The 12,433-nt window shown below is 38.4% G+C and overlaps 1 protein-coding gene across 1 annotated transcript; it reads left to right on the plus strand.

The window, feature by feature from the left end:
• Nucleotides 1-272: 272 nt before the first annotated feature.
• On the plus strand, nucleotides 273-825 carry LOC110225029. Its single transcript, XM_021013553.1, has 2 exons — nucleotides 273-478; nucleotides 553-825. Exons 1-2 carry the CDS (start codon nucleotides 290-292, stop codon nucleotides 823-825), a joined length of 462 nt encoding a protein of 153 aa, XP_020869212.1. The 5' UTR covers nucleotides 273-289.
• Nucleotides 826-12,433: the final 11,608 nt, after the last annotated feature.

The following is a 12,433-nucleotide window of genomic DNA, read 5'->3' on the forward strand; positions in this document are numbered from 1 at the left end:
CTATTTGTCGGAAACCATGGAAAATTCCGTCAGTCCAATGTCATCGCAAACTGTTCGGAAACTTGTCGGAAAAAACTAGGTAAACACGTGATTATTCACTGCACATGTTCCGACGAAATTCCGACAACTTGATCGAAAAAATTAGTCGGAAAATTTGTCGGAAATTCTAAAGTGGTTACCTTTAAATTTTTTACATTTCAATTTGCATTATAATAAATTTTATTGTAAATTTTTAACTAATAAATATTTTAAATGCAAGCGTAACCCCGAAACCGGTGAGTTTCCCGATATGGTGACATTCATGGAGGAGACTCACAAACGGAAATCGGACGGGACATTTGTTGATAAAAAAGCTGAGGCAATAGCTCGTCGATGTCGGGAGATGGAGAAAGAGAAACTCACACAATTGAGTCAACATGAGGACACGCCTGATGATTATCAACTCACCCAAGCAGAAAAAAACGATATTTTCCGATCGGTAACTAATAGTAATTAAAATATTATAATTTAGATAATATGTTTTATTTACTAACAATATTTTCATTATAATAGCAAGTTGAAGTTAAAAAAGGACGTAGATTTGGATTCGGTTCCATTCCGTTTGACGAAGACATGGGCGGAAGTTCGTCATATTCACATGCACACGTGAATTGTCAAGAAAATGCAGCCGAGATGAAAGAGTTGAAGATTCAATTAAAAGATTGTAAGTTTTGGATGGATATGATGGCCCGTCTTCATCCCGACCTCGTTCCGCCTTCTCGCCAAGATCAACCCGGAAATGAAAATGAAACAAACAACGTTGACAATCTATTTGATAATATATAATATTCGCGTTTGTAATAATTTTTAGTTGTTTAAGAACTTATTAATGTTTAATTATGTTTTTTATATTATGTGGTGAATTTTATTTTATTTTAATTATGTTTATTTATGTTTTTATATAATATTTGTGTGTTGTTTTATTGAATTATTACAATTAAATTAAAATAATATTATTTAATTTAATTAATTATATTAATTAAAAATAAAATATAAATATATATTTTTTAATAAAATATAATATTTCGTCGGAAATTAATCGGAAAATAATAAAAAAACGATTTGTCGGAAACTATTAAATATATTATTATATTATATTTTGTCGGAAATTCGTCGGAACGTTCCGACGAACTTCCGACGATTTTGGTCGGAAAATCGTCGGAATCGTACTCAATCTTGCGGCGTCGTTTCTAGGAATCTCCTCGGAATGGCGTCGGAATATGCCGTCGGGATATAGTCGGAAAATTTTCCGTCGCTATTCCGACGGACATTTCCGACACCTTTCCGACGGGCTTTGGACGAACATTTCCGACGATTTTCCGACAAATATTTCCGACGAATTTTCCGATAACTCATCTCGACCGAAATTTCTGACGAATTTCCGACGAATATTGTTTTCCGACCAGAGAATTCCGACAAACTGGGTGTAGTCGGAAATTCGTCGGAAACGTCCATTTCCGACGAATTTCCGACTATTTGGTTTGTCGGAATTTGCTATGTTTTCTTGTAGTGTTTCCACAATGAACCACAATGAATATTTGCTATGTTTTCAGCTTCATGGTGTTCATATTTAATATTTAGTAAATTAAATTTAATAGTTTTGTAAAAATAATTAGTTAATATGATGGACCAAACTTAGATATCTGTTAATTTTTTGTAAATATCTAAAACAAATCCACAGCTTTGAAAGATGATGAAATTCAATTTGTTTTATATAGTGGAGACAAATTTGATTCATACTGCCAATAAAAAACTATAAACGTTAAACCAAATTGTACATTTACTTATCTTTTGCTTATATTTAACATATGTTTTGCTAAATTTTTCTTTTTTTTTTCTTTTTATCAACGTAACTAACAACTTCATAAGAAATTAGAGTTTGATTAGCCAAAGAGTCGGCAACAACCTTCGCTGCTCCAACATATATTTGGTCAACCTCAAAAACCCAATTTTGACTTAAAACATGGTTTTGTTTCTTGGTCATAAATGCATTCATACAATACAAGGAATTGAATTATTTAAGTAATTTTGCTTCACCAAACATTAACTCATATTTTAATATCAAATGTGAATGCTTAAGTTAGCTTAGCTTAGCTCATGGATATTCTCTACGGCCAACAATACGTATATACTAAATACCCATCTCTATATATATATACCATATTTCTTTTCTTGGGTCAAAGGCTAGCATATCTAAACTACCAAAAAAAAACATTGAAAAGAACATTTTATTATGGTACATAGTTGATTAGCATTTAAAATTTGAACATATGTTTCAATCTATATAATCTCACAGAAGTTCTCAAACATATATTTGTAGTCAAGCGTAGCTCTCCGAGTGAAAGCTGACGCTATAGTCATTCACCGTTGCCGTATTGATGCGTATCAAGATACTTTATACGCTCATTGGGGTAGGCAATTTTATCGTGAGTGCTACATCACCCGGGACGGTAGATATAATTTGTGGACATACAACAGCAGTGTTTCAACATTGTCAAATTGAGGCACGGAAGCCGTTGGTTGGACAAAGCAACGTGATAACAGCTCAGTCACGCAACGACCCAACATGAACTCGGGGTTTTCAATCCAAAAGTGTAACATAACAGCAAGTTCCGATCTTGCACCAGTTAGAGAAACTATAAAGACATATCTAGGACAACAATGGCGTGCATTTTTCATAGTGGTATTTTTAGAATCGTGAAATCAACTCGATATGCATCAAAAAAAAAAATCTTTTGTCACCTTGTTTTGAGGTTCTAAAACCAACCTCTTAAATCACAATATTTGATTTTTCTGGTCGCACCAAATTTTTGATCAATTATTAGTCTCGAAATATATTAGATACGCTGAAACAATTGAAATTGTTAGCGGACAACACAACTGATTTTCGTTCTCATAATATTGGTAGATACTATGATGGTTTACACGTTAGAGTCGATCGTACGATAACAGGGATGTATGAGTGTAGTGATGATTTGTCAACAATTAAACTATTACCACAATCCTTGATCATGAGGAGTAATGTTATTGGAAATCTGTCAAGTATTCTCGAATTTTTCCAAATAAAAGATTAAGTAAAATGTAATATGAAGTCCTAATAAATGAAAAATAATAGTAATAATGTTTGGTCTGGCGTATGCTTCTTTAAATTATAAACATTTTTTGTTTTGGCGGTAAGGAAAGCTTATGAGAGTTAGCATCAAACATTATAAAATTAATGAAGTTGTCTCACATGTTGTTATAAATTTAAGTGTAAACCGACGGTTATTAAATTAACCATTGCAACTATTCAATTTATAGTTATTATTTAAACGTACGGTTGCAAACGTACGTCACAACTTTTGAACCATATATAAACTTTGTTTCTCTTGTGTCAAAGTGAGAGAAGAAGAGGAGAAAAGAGAGATTCACGAGACTAAAGATTGTCTTAATCTTTAGTGCAAAACACAAAAACAAAACACAAAAGCTCTATTTGTTTCTCTTGTGTCTTAGCCTAGAACAAGAGAGAACTTTGATTGTCTTATCCTAGAAGGGATTTCGTGTAACCCAAGGCTTGAGAAGGGTCGAAATACTCTTTAAGGAAAGTGCTCTCGTGCGCGATTCAATCTCTATCCAAGTTCACGTTCGTTACGTCCCGGAGATACAACGTCGATTCACAACAATCTTAAAGAGTATTTACGGTGAACAATGCTAATGTTTCTGTGCGTGAGATGACGTCAAAGTTTGGCAAATTGGATAAGTTTGAAGGAGTTGATTTTAGAAGATGGCAAAAGAAGATGCACTTTCTCCTCACAACGCTCAATGTGGTTCACGTTCTAAGTGTGCCAATGCCCACCGTGTCGGAGAATGGTGAGAACGAGTCCGTGGAGGAGACAAGGAAGCAACTTAAGTGGGAAAACGATGACTACATATGTCGTGGCCACATTCTCAACGGTATGTCTGATTCTCTCTTTGATGTCTATCAAAATGTCGAATCCGCAAAGGAACTATGGGATGCGTTGGAATCGAAGTACATGGCCGAGGATGCTTCTAGTAAGAAGTTCCTTGTGAGTGATTTTAATAATTACAAGATGTCCGATTCAAGGCCGGTAATGGAGCAATACAATGAATTACTTCGCATCCTAGGCCAATTCGCTCAACACAACATGAAGATGGATGAATCCATCTCGGTGTCGTGTATCATCGACAAGTTGCCGCCTTCGTGGAAAGATTTTAGGCGCATGTTAAAACACAAAAAGGAAGAGTTGTCTCTTGTACAACTTGGTAGCCATTTGCGCATAGAGGAATCTCTAAGGGTGCAAGAGGGTGGAAAACCCAAAGATAAGGAGGCTGAAACTTCTTCAATCAATATGATGGAGGAGAGTGGGAGTTCTAAAATAAAGAACAAGGGGAAGAAGCGCCCCTTTACTAACAACACCAATGATGGATCTAACAAACGATTCAAGAGCGTTTGTTGGATTTGTAACAAGCCGGGTCACTTCAAACGTGATTGTCGGGCAGCAAAGGATAAGAATAAAACACAACAAAACCGTTTTGGGCAAGGGTCTAAGGATCAAGGCCCATCCTCTCATCAAGGTCAGAATTCTGTTTTTGATTCATACTCAAAAGTGTATTATGTATCAAAAATAGCTGAGGCATTCTATGTGCAGGATGATGAGGTGGCATGGTGGATTGACTCGGGTGCAACAATACATGTTTGCAAGGATCGTGGCTGGTTCAAGATGTACGAGCCGGTTCAAGATGGATCCGTACTTTATATGGGCAACGAGTCAACCGCTCCTATCCTAGGTCGTGGAAAAGTGGTGTTAAAGTTTAGTTCCGGGAAAACTCTTGATCTTAATGATGTAATTCATGTACCCGGAATTAGGAAAAACTTAGTCTCCGGTAGTGTTTTAAATAAGTGTGGATTTAAACAAGTGTATGAGTCAGATAAGTATGTCTTATCTAAGTGTGGTATCTTTGTTGGATTTGGATACTTTTGTAATGGCATGTTTATGCTTAATATTAATAAAGTTGTCAATTCTATTTACATGGCATGTTCTAGCAAAAATGATACTTCTTTATGGCATGCAAGATTAGGCCACGTGCATTATAAAACAATGATTGATATGTCTAAAGAAGGATTAATTCCTACTTTTGACGTGAATATAGAGAAGTGTAGAACATGCATGTTGACTAAGATAATTAGACAACCTTTTAAAAGCATTGAAAGAAATTCAAAGGTGCTTGAACTTATTCATAGTGACTTATGTGACTTACATGCTACACCATCTTTAGGAAACAAGAAATATTTCATCACGTTCATAGATGATTATTCTCGTTTTTGTTATGTGTATTTATTACATGCTAAAGATGAGGCCTTAGATAAATTCAAGGTTTATAAAACCGAGGTTGAATTACAACATAGTGACTTGGTTAAGAAGTTACGCACCGATAGAGGTGGGGAGTATTATGATCCTACGTATTTTCAGTCCGTGGGCATAATACATGAGACTACGGCTCCGTATACGCCACAACAAAATGGTATATCCGAGAGGAAAAATAGAGTTCTAAAAGAAATGGTTAATTCCATGTTATCTTACTCGGGATTAAGTGACGGATTTTGGGGTGAAGCCATGTTAACGGCTTGTTATTTATTAAATAGAGTTCCCAACAAAAGGAACAAAGTTACTCCATATGAACTTTGGTATAAAAAGAAACCAAACTTGAACTATCTTCGAGTTTGGGGCTGTAGGGCGATCGTTAGATTACCCCAACCAAAGATTAAGACTTTGGGAGAAAGAGGTATTGATTGCATCTTCATTGGTTATGCCTTGCATTCCAAGGCATATAGGTTTTATGTCATAGAACCTAATGATTCTATAGCGGTTCACACCGTAATTGAGTCAAGAGATGCAATATTTGATGAGAATCGTTTCTCGTCGATACCTAGACCAAAGGATTTAATTCCTAATTCAAGTGGAACAAAGGAAAGAGACGACATGTTCGTTCCTCCTAACGAGTCACCTACGCTTCGTAAGAGTAAACGAGGGAGAATCGAAAAATATTTCGGTCCCGATTTTCAACTTTACTTAGTTGAAGGGTCAAGAGATGAGATTGGTTTCCAATACTCATATTGTTATCATATTGATGATGAACCTAGAACTTTTAGTGAGGCTATGACGTCTAATGACGTTATTTTTTGGAAAGAAGCCGTAAATGATGAAATGGATTCCATCATGGGAAATAATACGTGGTTCTTAACGGATCTTCCACCTGGTTGCAAGCCTTTAGGATGCAAATGGATCTTCAAGAAGAAGATGAAAGTCGATGGAACGATCGACAAATTTAAGGCTCGGTTGGTTGTTCAAGGTTCTAGACAAAAGGAAGGCATTGATTATTTTGATACATATGCTCCGGTTGTTAGGATCTCCTCTATAAGGTTATTAATTGGTTTGGCATCCATTCATAACCTTGTGATCCACCAAATGGATGTCAAGACGGCATTCTTAAATGGCGTCTTGGAAGAAGAGATGTATATGAAACAACCCGAAGGGTTTGTTATGCTTGGTAATGAACATAAGGTGTGTAAGTTGGTAAAGTCATTATATGGTCTAAAGCAAGCACCTAAACAGTGGCATCAAAGGTTTGACGAGGCTGTCTTGTCAAATGGGTTTAAATTAAATCAGTCGGACAAGTGTTTGTATAGCAAATTTGATGATTCCGGTAATGGAGTGATCATTTGTTTATATGTTGATGACATGTTGATCTTTGGTACCAACCTTAGACAAGTAGAACTTACAAAGGAGTTCTTATCATCAAATTTTGCCATGAAAGACATGGGGGAGGCGGAGGTGATTCTTGGAATTCGAATCAAGCGTGAGAACAAAGGAATATCTTTAACTCAATCACATTACATTGAGAAAGTGCTTAAAAAGTTCAATTATGAAAATTGTTCTCCCGTGAGCACTCCCATGGATGCGAGCGTGAAGCTTATGCCTAATACGGGACAAGCGGTATCACAACTCGAGTACTCACGAGTAATTGGTTGCTTAATGTATGCCATGACTAGCACTAGACCGGATATAGCTTATGCGGTAGGAAAGTTGAGTAGATATACTAGTAATCCTAGTACTCATCATTGGCAAGCTGTAAGGCGGGTGCTCAAGTACTTGAAAGGAACCATAAATTATGGTTTGTCATATTTTGGATTTCCTTCGGTCTTAGAAGGATATTCGGATGCAAGTTGGAACACCAACGAGGAAAATCATTCTTCTACAAGTGGTTGGGTGTTCCTACTTGGGGGAGGTGCCATTTCATGGGCATCAAAGAAACAAACTTGTATTACAAATTCTACTATGGAATCGGAATTTGTAGCATTAGCGGCTGCAGGGAGAGAGGCGGAATGGTTAAGAAACTTAGTCTCCGAGATTCCATTGTGGCCGAAACCGGTGTCACCCATTTCTATCCATTGCGATAGTAAAGCTACTTTGGCTAAAGCTTATAGCCAAGTGTATAACGGTAAGTCGCGACACCTAGGCTTGAGACATAGCGGGATACGTGAGCTGATCACTCATGGTGTGATTACTATAGGATTTATTCGGTCTGAGCAAAATCTAGCGGATCACTTGACAAAAGGACTAGCTAGAGACTTGGTGATCAAGTCGGCTAAAGGGATGGGATTAAAGTCCATTTGAAATCTCTAATGGTGGGATACCCAATTCCCCTCTAATACAACGTTAGAGGCTGAATTCAATGCGGAAAGCCCACACTTAGAGATTGAAGCACTAGTTTAAATCATCCCAAAGAAAGTGCTTAGATCTGCAAGAAAAGGTTAGGTTGAAGTTTTCTTCTTAATAGATCTTTTGGAAAATTGCATTTTGCAGGTGCAAGATTAAAAGATCTACCTATATGGGTGTGAAGTGTAGCCGCTTCAAGAAGCTCGGACTTGGCTTTGTACACACTCATGAAAGGATAAGGACACATGGCTTATAATAGTGTCAAGGATAAACACTTAGAGTAGTGAGTGAATTCGTGTGTGTATTATCTTCATGTGCTCAAAATGAGTTGAAGGATTCAATCCGTAGGACATCTTGATTCTCGAGCATTTGGAATGTGTAATATTACTAAGATGTAAATTCAATCGTTACGATATTTACATTTATGCATGAGTTTGGTTTATGTGTTGTTAATTTTGTGAATCAAAGATTACACTTAAATGGGGGAGGAATGTTATAAATTTAAGTGTAAACCGACGGTTATTAAATTAACCATTGCAACTATTCAATTTATGGTTATTATTTAAACGTACGGTTGCAAACGTACGTCACAACTTTTGAACCATATATAAACTTTGTTTCTCTTGTGTCAAAGTGAGAGAAGAAGAGGAGAAAAGAGAGATTCACGAGACTAAAGATTTTTTTTTTTTTTTTTTTTGAATGAATGTAAAATTTATTCATACAAAAAACCAGTGTTACATCAAGTGCTTCAGTTTTGAAGGTGATAGATTTGGCATTTGTTTACAAACTTAAGTTCGAGTAGAGAACCAAATAATGAGGAGGTCTTGGTACTTCTGATTCCCCGAGCAGCGGAGGAGAGAGATCTTGTTCCGAATGGTTTTCTCTATCATTTGGCCAAGGCGAGGAGCTGGGATGTGGTCTTCACCGTGTCTACGATTGTTGCGTTCTCTCCATATGGAGTGAACCGTGGCTTGAAACGAGTATCTTAGGAGCAACAAGTAGCGTTTTTCAAGAGCAGTGCCAGAGATTAACGATCTAAGTAGGTCCCAATCTGATGTGAAGTGGTTCCCAAGGAGCCCTTTAGTAAGTGTTTTCCAAATCTGATGTGAGTAGCTGCAGTGAAAGAAAATGTGATTCTTTGACTCCACCGGGTTTTGACAGAAAGCACAGGAAGTGTCTGCCCCTTGATTCCATTTCAACATCCGGTCGCCCGTAGGAAGTCTATTATGCATTCCTAACCAAGTTATGAACGCAAACTTTGGTGTGGCTTGCGAAAACCACACGGCTTTTGCCCATTCACAAGCAGGTTTCTCGGTTCGAATAAGTCTCCACGTTTCACATGTTAGGAACTTGCGTTTGAAACCAGCCCGACACTTCCATAGGTGTACATCATCAACCTCATTTCTCTGTTTCGATTTTGCTCCTTCAATCTCTGCTTCAATTCTGTTCAAAATGTCCACTCGATGTCTTCTTCTCCGATGAGTGGTTAGAACTGTTTCCACCGTTGAGTTTTTCGTGATCCCAAGATCAATACACCCTCTATCCCCGAGCAGGTCTGCCATTCTCCCCATGGAAGACCATCTGTCATGCCAAAATGAAGTGTTTCTTCCACTTTTGATTTCCATTTTGTGGAGATTTTTTGCTGTCTCCCTGAGCTTGAGAATCTTTCTCCACATCCATGAACCCTGCTGAGATGACTCACGGATGTCCCAAAATGATTTATTTCGGATTAGTGATTTATGAATCCACTGCCCCCATAAGGAAGTCTTGGTTGCAAGCAGTCTCCAGATTAATTTTAGACCAGAAACTATATTTGTCTCCTTTAGAGGTCTGAGACCTAAGCCTCCTTCACCTTTAGGAAGACAAACTACTTGCCATGCTATCTTCGCGTTATGCGATTTCAAATCTGGGCCACTCCACAGAAAAGCGGAGCAAAGTCGTTCTACCTCTTTCATACACTTTCCCGGCAACCGGAACGCCGACGACCAGAAGTTTGTGATACTCATAAGAACTGACTTTATGAGCTGCAGTCTTCCCCCATACGACAAAAATCTGCTTGTCCATGTACTGATTCTGTTCCTTATCTTCTCGATTAAAGGTAGGTAGTCGTTGCTTGTCATTGCTTTGGTCATTATCGGCAGCCCGAGATACCGCACTGGTAGAGAGCCTGCCTCAAATGGAAAGTTTTGCAAAATCTCTTCCTGCGTGCTTTGTTTTATCCCAGCCATGTATAAGGTAGATTTCTCCAAGCTTATTTTCAGGCCAGAAATACTCGCAAACTTATCAAAGATCGTGATAACACCCTCCACTGATCTCTTTGTCCCCTCTGCAAAAATCATAAGGTCATCTGCAAAACAAAGATGCGTTAAGAGAATGTTTTGACACCGTGGATGGTAACCAAATTTTTTCTCCGCCGCTGCCTTGTTGATTAAGTGAGATAGAACGTTCATACAAATCACGAATAAGTAAGGTGACAGAGCACATCCCTGCCTTAGCCCCCGAGCACTGCCAAAAAAACCCGCAAGCTCACCATTCACTTGTACCGAAAAAGTTGCTGTTGTTACACAAAGTCTGATCCAGTGTATAAACCTTTCTGGGAAGTTCAGGGCTTGTAGTGTGTTGAGTAAGAAGGTCCATTGAACCGAGTCAAAGGCTTTGGATATGTCTATCTTCATCGCACAACGGGGTGAGATGTCTTCTTTATGATAGTCCTTAACCAATTCCGATGCGAGTAGGACGTTTTCCATGAGAAGATGATCTTTCACAAAGGCAGTTTGGTTTGAGGAGACGATCTGTGGCAACAAATCTTTTAACCGGTTTGCTAGAATCTTTGAGATCACTTTGTACAAGACGTTGCAACAGGATATTGGTCGGTAGTCCTTCATAACTTGAGCATTTTCTTTCTTCGGAATCAACGCTAGGATAGTTGTATTAACCCCTTTAGGTAGAAATCCCTTCTTAAAAAAAGATTGGATTGCCACCGTGAAGTCATTTTCTATCACCGGCCAAGCACTCTTGAAAAATTCACTAGTATAACCATCTGGTCCCGGGCTTTTATTTGCAGGCATCGAGAAAAGTACCTTCTTGACTTCTTCATTTGTGACCTCTTTCTCAAGCATTGCTCTGTTTTCGTCACTACATCGGAACTGGAGTAGCGATTCTAACATTTCAACTGATATACCCTCATAATCTTCTGGCGTGTGGCCTAGGAAACTTGAGAAAAATCTGACCGCTTCTTGTTTTATCAATTCTTGAGTTGCAGCTACTGTCCCATCTTCACATTTTATTTCTTGAGTTGAATCAAAACCGATTAGCGAGGTCACTACAGTTCTGGAATCCAACCTGCAAGGGCTGGAAGCAGAACAAGTAACTGACAAAGAAAAGTTAGAAAGTGACATACCTCAGGCCGAAAAGGAGGCTGCTGCAAACTCAGAAACTGAGTGGTCCACAGTATCTCCATCGAAGGCAGGTAGAAGTCCGGCAAAGAATTCTGGTGTGACAGAGCAATCCACTTCGATTGTGTCGGCATCAAAGTTTGCAGTTCTGAGTATTGATGAAGAAGATGAGGAGGACGGAGAAATTTCAGAGAATAATAACTCATTAGAAGATGCAACAAAGACTGCAGGGGAAACTATGACACGAACAGAGTCTCAACAAATAGAAAAGAAAGAAGATACGGAGCAAGGGGGAAGAGGAAGGGCTCCCTCAGCACGCATCTCTAAGAAAAAGATAAAGGCCACATCGGAAACTTCGACTCAAGTAACTAAGGATATCCTCCCAGTTATTTTGAGCAAGAAGGTTCCCCGAAAAAATCTTTAAATGACGAGCTTCTCATGGAATGTGCGCGGCTTCAACAAATCTATTAAACATTCCGTCGTCCGTAACTGGATAAATAATGAAGAAATGCAATTTGGCTGCCTATTAGAGACGCGAGTCAAGGAAAAGAAAGCAGTTCGTATAGCATCTTCTACATTTAGAGATTGGTCTTTTATGGCAAACTATGAGTATCATCGATTGGGTCGCATATGGGTACTCTGGAGATCTACTGTACGGTTAACTCCAGTTTATAAAAGTGATCAAATCATCACATGTTCCGTGTTGTTGGAAGGAGAAACAGAGGAATTCTTTTGCTCTTTCATCTACGCAAAAAACTTAGCTGAAGAAAGGAAAAGTTTATGGGAAGATTTACGGAATCATCATGATTCTCAAATGTTCCAAAATAAACCTTGGTTACTAATGGGAGATTATAACGAGATCTTGGATGGGGAGGAACATTCAGACTTTGAACATGCACCTACTCTTCCACCGGGTATGCGAGATTTTCAAGATGTTGTAAGGTACTGTGATTTGACGGACATGGGGTCCCATGGTCCATTATTCACATGGTGCAATAAACGTGACGAGGGGTTAATATGTAAGAAGCTAGATCGAGTTCTTATAAACGATGTCTGGCTGCATCGTTTTCCACAAGCGTATTGTGTCTTCGAGGCAGGAGGGTGCTCGGATCACTTGCGGAGTCGAACTCATTTAAACATGGGGACGACTTCAGCGAGAAGACCTTTCAAATTTGTCAACTCAGTTGCGAATATGCCAGAATTTTTGCCTCTAATTCAATCTCACTGGGAGAATTCAGAGGCTCTATTCCACTCCACATCCGCCATGTTCAGATTCACGAA

The sequence above is a fragment of the Arabidopsis lyrata genome, assembly GCF_000004255.2.
Source record: "Arabidopsis lyrata subsp. lyrata unplaced genomic scaffold ARALYscaffold_1, whole genome shotgun sequence".
In the NCBI taxonomy this organism is placed as follows: domain Eukaryota; kingdom Viridiplantae; phylum Streptophyta; class Magnoliopsida; order Brassicales; family Brassicaceae; genus Arabidopsis; species Arabidopsis lyrata.

Bases quoted from the DNA above. Each gene is read 5' to 3' on its own strand.
- LOC110225029 (XM_021013553.1), top strand. From the start codon at position 290: ATGGTGACATTCATGGAGGAGACTCACAAACGGAAATCGGACGGGACA. The intron at 479-552 runs GTAACTAATAGT...TCATTATAATAG, and splicing joins AAAACGATATTTTCCGATCG to CAAGTTGAAGTTAAAAAAGG.